The sequence below is a fragment of the Anarrhichthys ocellatus genome, unplaced genomic scaffold (assembly GCF_004355925.1).
Source record: "Anarrhichthys ocellatus isolate YVR2014 unplaced genomic scaffold, GSC_Weel_1.0 scaffold41, whole genome shotgun sequence".
Taxonomy (NCBI): domain Eukaryota; kingdom Metazoa; phylum Chordata; class Actinopteri; order Perciformes; family Anarhichadidae; genus Anarrhichthys; species Anarrhichthys ocellatus.
In genome coordinates this window covers 590,593-608,491 of record NW_022280071.1, presented here as the reverse complement: position 1 = coordinate 608,491, position 17,899 = coordinate 590,593, and the positions used below count along the sequence as shown (strand labels likewise).

General features: G+C 41.9%; 1 protein-coding gene across 1 annotated transcript in view; it reads right to left on the bottom strand.

Moving 5' to 3' along the window:
- The window catches only part of lrp5 (low density lipoprotein receptor-related protein 5), a gene marked incomplete at its 5' end in the record, with an annotated part of 34,153 nt that extends 16,254 nt beyond the window's left edge, over positions 1-17,899 (bottom strand). The window contains 2 exons of the mRNA XM_031868105.1: positions 16,461-16,632; positions 17,832-17,899. Of these exons, the coding sequence (XP_031723965.1) occupies positions 16,461-16,632; positions 17,832-17,899 (240 nt within the window). The remainder of the gene's footprint in view (positions 1-16,460; positions 16,633-17,831) is intronic.

Here is a 17,899-nt window from a genome sequence, read left to right as displayed (position 1 = left end):
CCCCCCCCCCCCCCCCCCAATTGACGGAAGTTTTATCAAATTTATACAACTTTTGTAACGCAATATTTCAAACTGCGCATAAAAAAATAAGTCAATGGAAACTATTGTCAGTAACAGATGGAGAGACAACATTTTGTCCAGCAGAAATGTTGCTGATTACACACTCATACACCAACACACACATAAATGCAAAACCCACAATTCCCCATAACTCGTCTCTCTGTTCTGTGTTTATGTGTGTGTGTGTGTGAGAATATCAGTCACAGGGCATCTATTACTAGGCCGTTGAAAACTGATACAGCCACCCTTGCCAGCAAACCCCCCCGCTGTGTGTGTGTGTGTGTGTGTGTGTGTGTGTGTGTGTGTGTGTGTGTGTGTGTGTGTGTGCACGCGCGCGCGCTTGTGGCTGTGTGTGTGCATGTTTCTACGAGCCGAAAGTGAGAGCTGCAATTGACAAGGCTGCAATTAGAACTGGTGTCCAGCCCTCCTCCTCACCGCCCCGTGCTATTACTGGACCACCGTCGACTGAAATAGCCGCGTGCTTTTATTTTAGACGCGCTACAGTCATCTACAGCCCGCGCCTGTGTGTGTGTGTGTTTGCCATGCGCTGCCTGAAATTCTTCAGAGTGCCATGACAAAGATTTCACAAATGGGAAAAGGAATTCTGCCGGACGGTTTGTGACACTCTGTGTGCGCCACAAACGTGTACGTTAAAAACCGGCCGCTTGGAAAATAGTTTGGTGCTGTGCGGTGTGTAGCAGGAAAAATTACCTGTTGCTTTCATGAGCCAAGGATTAAGGTGGGAGGGTAAACCGACTACCTTCACATGAACATTCGCAGCTTGTGAAAACGCATTTCCCGCCAGAGACAACAAAGATTATCTATCTAGCTGTAAAGTAGAGGTGGGGAAAAAATCCATAGTATCGCAATATTTTGCATGGCAATATCGTATCGATACACGATGCCGTGTTTCGATCTTTTATTATATAAACTTTTAATATTGCAATGAGGGATGTCGGGATTAACAGATTTGGCCGTAACTGCGATTATTAAGTCACGGTTTCATAACCGTAAGAATTGATAGAATAACCGATTCCTGCTTAGAAGTTTGTCTTGTGTGCGGTGAAATCTCCTCGTATCGTGTCGTGACTTAGGTGTCGTGATAATATCGCATCATGGGGGCCTCTGGTGATTCCCAATCCTACTGTGAACCCAGCATGGGGTCAGACTTCTAAATCACTGCGCAAAACTCCAGCTCAGAGCATCAAGTAGGTCCACCGTTGTGTTCACTGACAGACGATCTGATGGAGCAACCCGAGAAAGAGGAGGTCCTCTTGCTAGCTACCGAGCTACATCCATGGAAATAAACAAATGGCCTCTAATTTGCAGCCATCTACAGATGGTTTACTTGTCAGAAATGTTCACCTCTGAGTGACTCGAGTGGAATTACAGATCAGTCAAGGTGAGCTTTGGGTGACAATACACTAAGCCTGTGTAGAAACATGACAGTGAGTTGTCTAACTTGAAGGAGTAGATCATGTGTGTACGTCATTTTACTTCTGTTTCGAGAGGTATGACAGATGACATCACCATTTTAGACCGATCAGCAGACTGTGGCATTGTGACATTGCTGTAGCTAGGGATGCCCTGTCTGACTGGACCGAGTACCGATCAGATACCAGTGTTTGATTATGAGCCGTCTGCCTCACTGAGATCAATATTGTACGTGTTAAGAAACGTCAGGCTGGACTTACACATTGCTTTCCTATCTTTGAAACAAAATATCCGCAGCCATTTTAGACCTGATGGCGTAGTACGCGCACATGATCAGACGTCAACATAGAATATAATTGAACAGATCGGCTACGGTTGCCACCGATGCCAATTATCATTTGAGTCCGATATTACCACATAATTTCCCCCTTTGGAGGAAGTTTTCAGCTCCTGAACACATTGGTAATTTATTTATGTAAAGGATTATCAACAGGAATAAAGGTGCGGGAAAATGTTTTTTTCAGTCAGATGAGGCCATCTCCGCAGCAGATGATGGGTCAGTTGGGCGCTGGGAGTAGGGGGTCCAAGGGGCCCCTGGCCCCCCATGGTTCACCAGGCTAAATTCTGCATACTTTCGTTATTTAGCTGATTCCAACAACTGAATTGTTTTAAAGCAAAAATGTACAATATGATCTCATAGTCACAATATGATTCCATTATATGTAATTATATCCCAGCCTTTATTGCAAACCTCTTTTAAAATAAGAGAACAGTTCCAATGTTGTCTTGATTTAAAAAGTTTTAACAATGTTCGTCTGCAACTTGTGCATTGACATAGTGAGGCTTAAGAAGAAAGAAAAAAAACGAGATATAGACAAGTTGTTTTGATACTGATACCAGTATCAGAAAGGCCTCCGATACAGTGTAGTAGTAGAACTAGTAGTAGTAGTAGCTAACGAGTGAGCCACCTCGCCTCTTTCTCATCTCTGTTGAGAGTTGCACATGTGCAGTACAGACGGAGCAGGTGCTGGCGGATTGATCTCTATTTAAGTTATTTTCCTGACTTTTAAACTCAAAAGTTTGATATCATTCCTACTCCGTATGTATTTGTTCATGTTTTACCTGAGCCACAATGATCATATCACATCCATAAAGGGTAAGTAGTATACAGCTAAGAAATAATAATAATATAAATATTTAACCACTACCATCAGATCGGTACTCTGTATCTGCCATTATGCAAGTCCAGGTATTGGAATCAGTATCAAGGACAAAAATGGTATCTGAATGCATGGATACGAACACCGACTCCTCTGTCGACACACACACACACACACACACACACACACACACACACACACACACAAGAAATTCCCATTTTATCCCTCAAACCAGAGCCAAACACAATTAAAAACACACACCGATGTGCTTCCACAGAAAACAAAAAGGAAGTGACTGTAAAGACGGAGAGCTGGAGGCGCTCCAGCGACAACGGATGAAACGTTTTGCTCAAACACGCCGCGGCTTTTGATTTCATTTCGTCATCAAGTCTAAACTCTGCACTCTTTAGTCGTAGTGAATCCACGAAGATAATATCCCGACCGTGAAAAGAGCAGAATAAGTACTAGTGTTGTTGCTGTGATGAGGAGTGGTGATTCCAGCTATCTGTTGAGTGAATACTCATTTAAATATCCATTCAGGGGGTGGGGGTGAGCAAACAGAAAAAAAATAAAAAAAATAAACCATTCAATTTGACGGGCCTCTGATCCGAGGGAGGTTCCTGACCCCTCCACAAAAAACCCATTCATTTATCACCGTGACACAATTAGACATGGCCATCCCAGTGAAAAGATGGCAGAGAGACTCCCTTTCTCTGCCCTCTCCTCTCTTTGCTCGCCTCTTTCTCTGCGCTGGCTTTTTTTCAGGAAGAATTATGCACTGAGAGTGTGATTTCTTTTTCTTTCTCCCGCAGTCTTTTTTCATTTTGGGTGTGAGAACGTCTCATTTCTTGATGGACACAGGGGCAAAAAATAAAAAAAGGACAAAAAAGAGAGCAAACAGAAAAGTAACAAAGGGAGCAGGGAGAAGTCAAGACCCTCGCGGGACAGTTCACATACGTTGTCCTCTGATGGACATAATGAAACACGCGGGATGAATGGAGTCCTGTGGGACGGTCGCACAGTGTTTCATCACAGAAAGCCCAGAAAGCTTTGCAGCCGACCAGAAATCTTTGACTGCTTACTGTGCGTCCATATGCTAAACTCCACTCTTGCCTCGGCCCATTCACTATTATTTCCATTCTCACCTGACTTCAGCGGTGATAAAGCACATCATGTGGAGCTCTGAGGCGCTTGCAGAGAACTGATGCAGGGCTGCAACGAGATTGTTTTCATTCATTTTATAAGTCAACTACTCTTTAGATTTGTTGAGTCGTTAAAATGTGGGAAATAGTAAAAAAAAAAAATGGAAATGAAAACATTTCACTGAGCCTTGAGGTTTTGTCGAACCAACCAAAGGATTTTCGGTTGACAATGATATAAAGCAGCAAACCCTCACACATCAGAAGCTACAGCCAGAGAATGCTTTCCATTTTTTCTAAATAACATGGAAATTTCCTTCAATAACCTGGGCATGGTGAATAGGCACATCGTTATACTCTCACTCTACCTCAAATTAAATTGTATTTTTAAAAATGTAAAAATAAAACTGCAACAAATTTGCACACTTGTGTCTAATGTAATATGGTAGTTTGTTTTCCTAAATATTTGATTTTGTAGTTATTGTAGGTATATTCAAAGTGTATTCTAATCTATTCCTTTTATTGAGTATTCTTTATATTTGTCTAGTGTTAATATGTATATGTACAGCTTCTATGCAATGTGTGGATAACCTGCTGACAATAACTTGTACATCTATCTATCCATCCGTCAGTCCATCTATCTGTCCGTACGTACATCCATCCGTCCGTCAGTCCATCCATCGTTCCATCTGTCCGTCAGTCCATCCATCGTTCCATCCGTCCGTCCATCCATCTGCCCGTCCATCCATCCATCCATCTGTCCGTCCGTACATCCATCCATCCGTCCAGCCATCTGTCTGTCTGTCCATTAGTCCATCCATCTGTCCATCCATCCATCCGTCCATCCATCCGTCCGTCCATCCATCCATCCATGCATACACCTGTATGTTGGTCAATCCATCTGTCCACCTTTCCACCCACTCACCCTTCCATCCATCCAACTATACATTCATCTATCCATCTGTCCATCAGTCCTTCCGTCCGTCTATCTGCCCATCAATATGAATAACCCATTACTAAAATTGTTGCTTATTAATTTCCTGTCAACCGACTATTAGACTCATTGCCATCGTTCCAGCAATAAACAGATGTAGAACACTTTGTGTGCCTATCTGCGACATGAAAAAGAAGACGAAGCTATATTTGCTACTAGCAGTTCCTGTTAGAAATGTGACAGCTTTGGTGGCACTGACTGTAAATTTGACGCTTATATTACATACAGTATAAGTGCCGATGTATTACATCTAGCTACTCACACTGAGAGATCTTTCCTGTTAGTTTGAATGTGTTGTATCAAAATGTGGAAATGTTATCAGCAGGGCAAATGAAAACACTTTAGCTGATCAAATAGGACTCAAACTGGTAACATATCAGTTACCTGATCTTAAACCTTAAAGCTGGTCCGTGGTGAGAACACACACATTCACGACACACCCATAAACAAACAGTGAGGCCATCGGTTTCCTACACAAGCAAACAGAGAACGTAAAGATCCCCTGGGAGTGTTTACTTATGTGTGTGGGTGTTTAATAATGGAGGAATTTCTCAGGAATGTGCAACCGGAGAGTAACCAATGTCTGACGGATGATACACTCAAGTCATCCAAGAAGAAACCATAGTTGATCATAACAGCCAACACTGAGTTCCAGTTTGCTTTTTGGCTGTGGCTGCACATTAATCTATTCCTAACATTTAAATGCTAATAATTCCTAACAAACTAACTTAAAGCTAGTTCCTAAATTCCAAGACGTTCCTGTCCAACATACGACTTGATCGTATCATCTCATCTATAAAGAGTCGCTTAAGATGAAATCCACTTTAATGACATGTACAGTCACATGTTTTAACTATGATCCTGGTCCCATTCTATAAAGCGTTCTATTGCTATTTTCCTTTTTCCAGAGAAAACGAGACAGAAAATCTGTTCAAAAATCTATGACATCCCCCCCCCGCCCCAGAATTACAAGACTATGTCACGTTCACACCCACCTGTCCCTATACACGCCACCCCCCAACCACCGGATATATAAATAGCAGTCAACTGTCAACAGTATGGGGTATGTAAAGACTGCAAACATGCAACTGAGAGTAGCAGCTTTAGAAGTACTACATTGGTAGTAAAACTGGGGGGTGGGGGGTCGTATCAGAGTTCAGAATGCAAGTTAAAATTGGGCGTTAAGTTGCTCTTTCAACACCATGTCATCTGGTGTACAGATAATGTTTAGCATGCTGGAGAGAAGAGAGAACCAGGACTGAGCGGGGCGGACTGTCAGGCCCTGCTGCAGCTTTTCTGAAGGGACTCTGGTGCTCGGTGAACACTACCTCTTTTGTCCACAGGGACCGCCAAAATCAACACAAAATGAAAGTTGACATCACTTTATACTTCTTTTAGTTTTATATCCATTTATTGTACTAGGACAAATATGATTAAACTAAAATTGACATAAATAAAAGTAAAAAAAAAACAATCAGAATGTAGTAAAGGTTATTAAAAATGAATAGGTAGTCCATGAAAATAACTACAAATATCAGTAAGGCCATTTAAAGCTGTCGTTGTACAGAAAATAAGTTGACTCGACCTCTATTGTGTCCCACACGGGACACAGTGGAAATAAACACACACATCTGTGGGCTAGTAGCCGCTATTGGATGCTCACCACAACAGTGCTTACATCAGACCACAATATTATCATCCTAATACGAGACATGAGATCAGCCACAACACACACACACAGACACAGATGTGGGCCAGAGGCTCCCAGAGGAAATGAGACATGCAGCTACTGTCACTGTTGCTAACAGCGAGGGGGACAGAACGAGGGAAACAGGAAGGAAGAAACAGGGAGGATGGAGAGCTGGCAGGACGCCGTGGAAACTCTGAGCAACAGCAGGTGTTTCTGTTATTTCTCTAACCTGGCCGAGAGCTCGGGCAGGATTTATGGACACATGTCGGAGCAGCGTCAGAGGAGCAATCCGTCCTCACGTCATCATCGGGAGAAATGAAAAACCTCCAAACATGCAGGTTGATAATTATGGGGCTTGAAAGAGGACAGTATATGACATGATTATGATGGAGTGGTGTGTCTGACACTATACTGCTCTATATATTATGAAGTTTGTCATGTTCAAGGGGTGGACACTGTCTGTAAGATCTCATAGTGCACTTCAATACAAAACCTAGCGACTAATAGAATGCCGTATTTACGTGGCTTTTAGACTTAGTTTGGTTTCACACCAAACTACATGATACTACGACAAATCCGTGACAAACTGTGACTTTCTTGACTTTCTAAACTCACTATGTCAAATGCGATCCAAATAGCATACACCAGTAGAGTGAACTATAGCTAAGCATAGCTAAGCATATATATATATATATATATAAATATATATATTCATATATCCATCAAGCATCTTCAGGTGGTTGGTCAAACCAGTGAACAGACAACTTAGTTTACTTGCTGCCTGTCAGGGAGTCGGAGCCAGTGTGTGTGTGTGTGTGTGTGTGTTTGCCCGCTCCATTATTACCACTGCCAGTGTTTTAAAGAGACACCCTGCCGTTTCACAAAGCCGCCTCAAATCGTCTTTCACGGCCCTCACAGGGGATAAAGCACCAGGGCAGCACAGACCCACTCGGAGGCCGATGTCCTCACAAAACTGTGTTTCAATCTTTTATCTAATTGATCCATTCAGCTACGCGCCGTTTGCCAGGCAGCCAACCAAAGCACAGATCTTCGCCGTTGTTTCAAGAAACGCCATGAAAGAGAAGAGTCAACATCTATGTCATATTTGTAGAAGACTTATCCTTCATGCCCTTTCTCCTTTTTACAGTATATGTTCTAATGATATTCTGCATGGCCACATGTCCTGATGCAGATAGTCATGTTGTCATACTGTCATGCAGTATACATCATGTTTAAAGTAGTGCTGGGCAACGATTAAAATATTTAATCGCGATTAAAATATTTAATCGCGATTAATCGCATGGATTTTTTGCGATTAATCGTTATGGCAAAGTTCAATAATGAATTCAAAAGTAGTGTATTGCGCACTTTTATTTTAAAAGTACTGCTATATGAACAAAAGGGCAATAAGATTTGGTTCACGAGATGCAGGTAGCATGTTTTATACTTAATGTGAATATAATTCATACTTTGTTGGCATCTTATTCTGAAAACCGGATGTTCGTCTGAAGAAACCGGATGTTGTCTCACGTTAATCTTTCCGCTAACTTTCAAAGTCCTTCGCTCGCTCCCGATCTGTGCCATTTAAATGAGTTTACCGTGAATTTCAGTATATAGGTGCACTAAAATTACTGACTATAGGATGTTTGCTGGCTTTTATCCCACTGTTCTTGTCATCCTCTTGTTGTTATGTATATGTATTGTCTCTTGTCTTTCAATAAAAAAAAAAATAAAAAAAAAAAATCATAATAAATTTAAAAAATGCGTTAACGCGCGATAAAATAATTGTCGGCGTTAATTAATGAATTGGTTAACGCGAAATTAACGCGTTAACTTGCCCAGCACTAGTTTAAAGTTAACACAATACCGCAAAATAGTCTCGGTGGTGTTACCGTTCTGGTCACCTTTATTGGCACCCTTGAATTTTTTTGCACAACCTGTACAACATCTTAAGAGATAAAGTGAAATGTACCACATTTGTATCTTGAGAATATTTGAGTCGAATTTCCAAAGTAAAAACATTATTCTTCAACTTGCATGTAGTAATTTCAAAGAAGAAATATAAAAATGGCATGGCCAGTAATAAAGGCACCCTTCGTTAATATTTGGTTGCACACCCTTTGGCATCTACAAGTTTCTTGCAACTGTCAGCTGGTAGTTTTTTCCCCACTCTTCCTTTGCCAATTGTTCAAGCTCTTGAAGGTTTGCAGGATTTGTTTCCCCAGCGGCAGATTTCAGATCCCTCCAAAAGATTTTCAATGGGATTGAGATCAGGAGTCATTGTTGGCCTGTTTAAACCAGTCCATTTTTGCTTTGGGTCTTTATTGTGCTCTGGAAACTGTGATCTTCGACCCAAACCAAGTTTTCTTACGCTGGGTACTATTTTCGCTCTGAAAACCCTTGGTAATCCTCTGATTTTATGATTCCTCTGATACAGTCAAGGCCTCCACTACCAGAGGCAACAAAGCAGCCCCACAACATTATGGATCCTCGACCATGCTTAACTGTAGGTAGGGTGTTCTTTGCCTTATAAGCGTAATTTGGTTGTCTAAAAACTGGTCTGCATTGCCAAAAAGCTATATTTTGGCTTTGTCTGTGTACAGAACATTTGTCCAGAAGGATTGTGATTAGTCCAGGTATTCTTTTCTTTTCTTTTCAGCAGTAGGGTCTTCCTTGGCCTTGGCCCATAAAGCCCTTTTTGGTTTAGTGTGCCGCGTTTGGTCCCTGCTGAAACCATGACTCCAGATTGTTTCAGGTCAGCCTCCAGCTCTTTGGACGTTTTACGTGCCATTTTTTCCACAGTTCGCACCAACCTTCTCCTATTCCCTTTTTGATTTTTTTTACAGCTATTGTTTCATTTGCTGTTCTATACCAAACATGAGTATCTATAGACCGAAGCTGTTTTTTCAGGTGACATTCTACGTGATATACTTTCAGTGGTGCCATTAATGATGACCAGAAATCGATGTTAACCCCTTAACCTCTTGGCAGAATCCTGTAGCCGTTTTCTGCTACAATTCATTGTAAGCTGAGCTCAAGATGATGTTTGGATTCAGATGTTCTTCACATATTTCTTTGTTATCGAGGCTCTGAGTGTTATGTAAATACTGTGTAAGTATCGAAACACTCAATCCATGGAAAAGTAGACAATATTAAGAAACTGTGCCCGTAAATGAGAACTTTACCATGTGTAAGACCATTTCGCAGTCTAAGGTGCCATCCACATGTTGCGTCTAAAAGCTCTTTCGATTGGAAGAAGAATTTCTCTGAGTCACAGCTTCCCAGGTCTGGGTTTGAACCGTGGATGATTTAAGAGAACTGGATACAGGAAGAATGCCAAGCTTTGAAACCAATTTGACATATTAGCTGAACCGTATAATTACAACATCCAGGTTCGTCACATGAGGCCATTGGGCCCAAAAAGACCATTTCCCATGGACTAACATTGTGTAAATCAGCGGATAATATTTTTTCAACTGTTGTGGCAGAAATGAAGAGAAGAGACGTAGTTGTTGGCGTAGCAACCAGCAGAGACTGTTTTATTCTTGTGTACACAAGGACAGTTCACAACGAATCCCAAGAGTCAGAATTCTTACATATGACTTCTATACCCTAGTCCCAAACCTGACACCACATCTCACCAATCAAATCTCATTGACTGAACCAATACAAACCACATCTGGTCCTCTCATTGTGTCATGCCCTCCTTCTCCTGACCGAGTCAGGTTGACACTTTTTGCAGGTCAAATGATGTTTGTGTGTACTTTTCTGGGACATGTTTTGTTGATCTTTTAAACATGTTTATACAAGCTAAGATCAAAGTACCAAATTATATGAGGTCTTGTAAGGTTATTCTACAACACAACTTCTTAATATGTCCCAAATGTTGGGCAGCAGTGCTAACTGCTGTTGATGCTATCGATCTTCACGTAACACTTGTTTTCTAGGTGGTCTCTGCTGCTCCTGTTTGACCAGATGCGACAACCATTCAGAAAGGTGAGATAATGTCCACCCTCCCTGGCTTCCGTCCGGTCCAAGGACTGGATTTTGGAGCAGAGGGTCTCGTTCTCCCTGGTCTTCAGCTGTAGCAGAACTTGGAGTGTGTCCACCTGATCACGGAGCTCGTCCTCGCCCTGGGCTCAGCTCCAGGATCTGACATAGCAGAGTGGAATTTTCCTGGCACACCAGCTTGTTCTGAACCTGGCCTGGAACTTTTCCTCTGTGATGTTGAGGTGGCGGCTCAGCAACCCCGTTTCATCGTGATGGGGTGCCTGTTTCATTTGCAACGTTCCCTCAGGTTTTGTACCAGCTCTTTGTGATCAAGACGTTGCTGCTCCATCTCTCAGGCCCTCAGCTGCAGCTGCACTCGCAGAGATTTTTCCCTTTGGAGGTTGAATTTGTGCTTCTCATTTTCCGGTTGCAGGGTATCGTATTTTTGCCTCGTGGCCTCCGTGTCAGCCTTCAGTGCATTGTAGTTTTCGGTCCAGGCTTTGGGTGCTGTGGTACAGTCTTGAACTGCAGCTTCATGGAGCCTCTTTTCAAGTTTGATTGTTTTTTCGTACAGATCCAGCAGTTTCAGCGCCAGTTTATCTTGCTCCTTCATGTTCTGACGCAGAGCAGCATTTTCTGGCTTCAAGACAACTTTCTGCTTTTTCTCCTTCAAAAGCATTTTGTCCAAGTGCTGGATTTTAAGTTTCAAATCCCCAGCTTCGTCTTCCTGCAGTTGCTGTTTTGTGTGGATCAACTTGTCGCACTCCTCTCTTATGTTGGGCATCAACTTCTTTTGGTGAAGCTCGTTCTCTGCCTCTGAGGGCTTCACCTGCTGGACACTCAAGCTTTGTGCAGAGAGGAGCTTTGTGTTGAGCTTCTAAATGTTTTATCTCAGAGCTTCAGCCTGCTGCCTCATGGCCTCTTTTTCTTCCTTTATTTCTTTGTGTTTTTATTTAAAGACTTTCAATTCTTTGACAGGTTCTTTAAGCTCTTGAGTGTTTTGCTCCTGGGAGGGAATTTGTCGGCTCATGGCTTCTTTTTCTTCCATCAGTACATTCAATTTTTCATTAAATGCATTTCCATCTTGAAGCTTTGAGTTGAGCCCCTGAATCCGATCTTTAAGAGCTACTATTTGTTGACTCATGGCCTCCCTGTCTGCCTTGTTTTTCTTTTTCTGGTTGTTGGACCAATGTCTGGTACTCGCGGTGCAGGATCTCGTTGTCCTGTTGGAGCTCCTTAGAGCATCATTCTCTGCTGTCAGAACTCTTTAATACCAGTCAGTTACAGCACCTAGATGTGCTGTGAAGACCTGAAGTTTTAAATTGTCATACTAGTTACAGTGCAGAAATGCTCGTAATAACTTTGATTAAATATGTTGTCAGGTCTCCTTTGTTAAGATGTTCTGATTAAATCAGATTATTTTGTGAGCACGGTTTCTATGGAAATAGAATGCGGCATATAACTAATTAAATTAAGTACCAATATATAAAGGTAGATTGTCCATAATTATCTTAACAGTTATAAAAGAAACAGTATGTTTTATGTTGCTTGAATTTACAGTATGTTCATGTTGTCTAAATTTACAGCACGGTTCTGTATTGGGTTGTGTTTTCTATATCCGCAGTGTGTTTGGTTATGGTGCATATGTATTTTTAAATATTTTCTTCATTTGATTGTGTTTTGTCACCTCATATCTGTTTTCTCTAGTTGCCGTGCATTGAGCTCTGGGGCCACCAAATTAAAGTCCTGCATTCTAAATCTTATTAACAGAAAAATAACAATATAGAAAGTTTATTAATTGATTGCATTCATGTGGAGGTGCATTTTACTCTTGTATTTACAAAAATAACTGTCAGATAAATATAGTATAAAAAGTATTATATTCCCCTCTGAAAGTAAAAATACCATAAAATGGAAACACTTAAGTAAAATACAAGTGCCTCAAAATGATATTTAAATACCGTACATGAGTAAATGTAACTGGTTGGTATGTCTAAGTTGGTGTTGTAGAGACATTGAGCTGGACGGTTACAGAAACAAGACACAGGCTCACAGACTAGCTATTGAATCAAGGTGCAGGGCCTTAAGCAGGGGAAATTCCACCATATACACCTCCCTGAGCTCCACCTCTCTCACACACACACACACACACACACACACACACACACACACACACACACACACACACACACAGAGTTACCATATGGTTCAGCAGTGTGATTGAATGGCGCTACACACAGTCAATCTGCATAATCACAACAAAGCAGCCGTTTTTTGTGTGTGTGTGCAGCGAAAGCAACACATCAGTCAAAGCGGCTAACACTCTCAAACACATTCATGCACGCACACACACACACACACACACACACACACACAGGCTCCTTTTTAGAAAGGGGTGGCTGGGGGGGGGGGGGGGTGTTTTTTGCGGGGGTTTTTTTCCAACGGGGGGGGGGGGGGGGGGGGAGGGGCCAGGGGGGGAAAGAGCATTCCTCCAGTGTTCTTGGACAAAGTCTTCGGTCTGGCTCAGTCATTTATCATTCTCTCTCTTCTTTCTCTCAAAAGGTAAAAAGCTGGGCGCTGTTCAGTTTTCAGCTGCTTTGCACACGCCACTCATACAGTAAATAATATGACATCTTACAGATATTCATACTATCAGGTGACCCAAACATGTTCAATTGACTATAATGCAAGACCAAGAAAAGAAACAACGAAAAGTCACATTTGAGAACCATCAAAAGCACCTTTGATTAAATGGTAAAAGAGTCACCGTTTCTTTTTCTTTCAAACAATTAATCAATTATTTGTAGTAATTTTCTTTTAAACATTTCAGGTGTCTGTGTGACATTTTATTCTTTTAGCTGTTAATATACCCAACTCTGTTTCATCATTGCTGTTGCCAAGAGCAAGTCATTGCTGTCCACCCAGCTGCCTCCTTATTTAGGTTGTCGAATCTAGACAGTGTCGTAGATTCACTGCGACATAATGCGCACAAATAACAGGTCTTGTCCTGGCCCTGATATGACAAGTTTGGAACCCAATGCAGGAGCCACAAGAGCCACAAACCTGCAACCTGAACGAGTCCCATGCACAGCAAAGATGACACAAGTAGCCTCGTTGATCGTGTCACTCCAGACAGTGTCGGGGAGTTTTGTCAGCCATTTATTTAGAATTCAGCCAGAAACACTAATGAAATTAGAACCAAATCAAATGCAATCTTCTGAATGCTCGTGGTCCTTATTCCCACCTCGACAATGTCACTGTGATTAAGGATCTCAGCAATTCATTTAATAAACAAAAGAATGGACAAAACAACAAAGACGTTACCGTCAACTTCCAGTGAATGTACAGTATGTGATTGAGATGCAAATTCAGCACGGCTAAAAATCTTAAGGTGGGCATCCTGAGCCATCATACGTGTGTCACAACAAACACTGAACAAAGTCAGACTACACACACACACACACACACACACACACACACACACACAGATAGAGAGACGCAGGCAGACATACAATAGAAATGTCTTCACACCCAGCAATTTCTTTTCAACAGGATAAAAACAAGGCTGAAACGTGAAAAAAAGCCCTTTGAGGTGGGTCCTTTTACCCTGACACACACACACACACACACACACACACACACACACACACACACACAAAGAGAGAGAGAGAGGGAGGAGAGAGAGAGAGAGAGCAGCCCTTTTCAATTGGTGAGCATTCAGCCAGAAAGCTCAGGCATTCACTATTTTGCACTGGCGTTCACCCTTCTCCTCTCCGCCGCTATGAAAATATGTTAAACTTGTCCAATTCTGCGGGCGCCACAACAACCACCAAATCGCAGCGACGACAACGCTGAACAGACAAAAATCGGATACAAACGCTGAGGAGACAGAAATGGAAAGAGAATGGAAAACTGATCAGAGTAGTAACAAGCTGAAAGTTGAAAAAAATAAAAACCACAAAAACAGAGAGAAGAAAAGAGCAGGAGACTGATTTCTGTTTTTTGTAATGTCCAAAACAAGAGACAGTTTGTGATATCGACAGAATGAATAAGGAATAAGAAGGACACCTACTTTAAAGGAACTAGAGAAGTCGGGGAGAGGGGGGGAAGGGCAGCCAGAACAACAACCAAGCCCGGCCTCTTGGGTGTGGACACCTCCACTGTTGCTGCTTCCTCAGCTGAGTAACAAAATGTAGCCAAATATCTACAGAGTCCAAAATATGTAGGTACTCTATTTTCAAGCTGACCAAGTCATCTTTTCTTCAATGCCCCTCACGTACACATATAAGAAATATAAATCACTCTCCTGTTAGTCGGTTCAGTTGTCCCACTCTCCTATCAGACCCACGCTACGTGTTAATGCCTTTGATCATTCCGCAATGTGAAAACATCACATTTCCACAGTCTGGTCCTGGTCACAGTTAAGTTCTTAAGTCCTAGCCTCATGGACAGGTTTCCAGCTCTATTCTACAGATGGTTTTCCAGGCCCCATGCACTAATTCATCTCTTTGTTCTTATGAGTTATATTGATCATTTCTGCCTGAGCAACAGTAACACAAATATTAGCCTACAATTTTGACAAACCCAGACTTTAAATACCTAAATGTACAGGATTTAGAGAAAAGTTTGTTCTAATTATTAACGGTTACTGTCTCTTATCGGTCTGTGTCACCATACTTTAGCCATTTAGTAGTAAGCTAATATTAAGAAGTGTGTTTAAGAAGACTATTCACACCCACTGTGAGCTGCCGCTACAAAGTTTAAACATTTAATGTCATGGTCCATTTTACCATAATAATGCAGCATCACGATTGAAGAGGCAATGCTAGCAAAGTGAAAAAGTCCCATTAGCCGGTGTTTTGTGCTCCCATTCATTGTTTGACCCGATTTCCAGGTAGTTATTATCCAAATCTCTCGACACACATTTGAAATCATTGCTCCTAGCTAAAGATGAATCGCAAACCTTCAACCTTTTGCTGGCAAAACAAGCTTGTCAACTTTAGCGACTGAACCAAACGTGCTAACCAATTTTACATTATTCCACCACTTCGCAAGAAAGTAACGCTAATTTAAGTCACCTGCTACCATGTGATGTGTTCCACAACATAACCAAAATACTACATAAACTAACATTTGAATGTTATTATGATCCTGAACATGATCAAGCTCTGATAGATAGCCTTGTAGTTCATAATCAGCTAACGGAAAATAGGAGAACGGTAAAATAATTGTAAAATCATATTTCCAGGACATTTTATTTTTTCTTCTCAATTTCCATGTGTTTTCAACACATGGAACATAGCACATTGACCTGCTTGACCGACTAAGTGACAAGATGACAGCTGGTAGCATGCAGTCATTTCTGAACATGCTGTTCCTTAGTCACTCGCCAGGCAGGAGTCATAGAAATAGCGTTACTTATCGAAATAATGCCACACAGCCAGAATATCACCGTTTAGACATTGTCATAAGTCAGCCATCCATCGTTGATGGTATCCCCTTCAGGGATTTCTTGTCAGTCCAAAGGGTCAAGTGTTATTTAAAAGATCATTATTTGATTTTTCTATTGTAGCCCCTAACTCATCTTCTTTGTTTCGTCTCACCAAGTTGGAAGCGATCATTCAGGATTCAAAAGTTCAATATTCAGCGACTTGACACTTTGCAGGATGTAAAGTGTATCTGTCGCGAAATGTATGATAGGTCAGACTAGACCCGAACAGACCATACCAAACCGGACCAGACAGGCCGGATCACAACGGACCAGTAGAGACCGGGCTAGATGACAACAATCTTACACAATGGTGTCCAGCTATTGCATAACTCCACATTCCATTGGGTCACCATTAAAACACACATGCATGCACACACATCCAATTTATCCTCATGCCACCTCTGATTTCTCACGTTTCCTTTCGCTCTTTCAGCGGTCTCCCGGCTGAGAGGGAGCTGGTGAAACCATACATAGACATTGTATGGACCTCCGGTGGACGTACCTCTATCTTGTCGGTCTTGGCGTCCCCCCAGTATAGCTTTCCTTCCGCGTAATCGATCGCCAGTCCATTGGGCCAGCCCAGAGAGCTGTTGAGCAGAACCAACCGCTCCGTTCCATCCAGGTGGGCCCGCTCGATCTTGGGATGCTCGCCCCAGTCGGTCCAGTACATGTAGCTGAAAGAGGCCGAGGCGATGAGACAAATGGAGCTTACTTGCAGTCATTCAATCATACATTTGAAACATTTCCCATGTAGATTAGATGGAGTTTATACATTTCAGTTTAGGAATATTCTTATGCAGATGATGTGCATTTCCACCAACAGCTTTCTAAAGAGGACGAGCCTTGATACCAGTAGAGTTTAATACACTCTTTATTTCTGGATTGTTCTAAACTTTGTGTCATGTCCTGTAGTTTTTTGATGCATGAGATTGAACATGTTGTTGTTGCTTGATAAGGCCAGGCATTATGCCGGGCTATAGCCGGTCTCTAAAATGTATCAAATTTTGGAATTCTTAATATTTTTTTGGTCTGTCATTTATTTCCCAACGTGAACATCTAAGGTCGCGGTTACGTTTGTCTTTTCAACACAACTTGGGACTCAGCTGTGTCTGCAGGTGTGTCTCCACACTTCGATGTGGCCTGTCAGATAGGGTAGTGATCAGATATATTTTAAAAGTAATTTTTGCATCTTACTCTTCCTCCCCGAAGTATTAGTAGACTTGTTTTTATTAAAGAAGAGCCGCTAACAAAGCTCCACTAATTCAGTGATGAATATTTTCCTTTGAATTTTTCATAATAAAAGTCCCACGTTATTTCATTATTTAAAAGCTCTTATTTTGAACAAGAAAACCCAGGAAACCCTGTTTTTTCTCCTCTCTTCCCTTTGCTAGTCTCGGGAGAGGAACTCCCGTGTGTGGGGGAAGACGATGGAGACCTACATTTGATAAATTGTCTGGATTGTATCCACATGCTGCGGACACCTCACTGACAAGCAAACTAAATGTGTGGTCCGATCGCAGAGCGTCCAGACTTAGGTTAATGCGTCCTGGCATGATTGGATGACAAAAGTCGCATTGAAAAAACAAGTGGAACCACGGCCTGGATGCTGCAGCAAAGTCTCGTCCACATTAGCAATTATTTATTAGCATTTAGTTGGTCAGAATTTGGACAATGATTTGTTTCTATTTTGGTCAAAATGAAATGTACTGAGCCTAAAAAGTACTTAACTACAGGTTCGTTTTGAATTGTAGAGCGTTAACTCTCTCAAGATTGCTGCCCCCCCCCCCCCCCAAAACAATTCAGACAATTTGACCATACCGTCCTCAGTGATAGCTTCCGTCTTGCTGATACATACACAAATGCTAACACCTACCCATTCATGGGGTCCAGGACAATAGCTCTGGGTTCATCCAGGTTCTCGGATATCAAAATTTTCCGAGA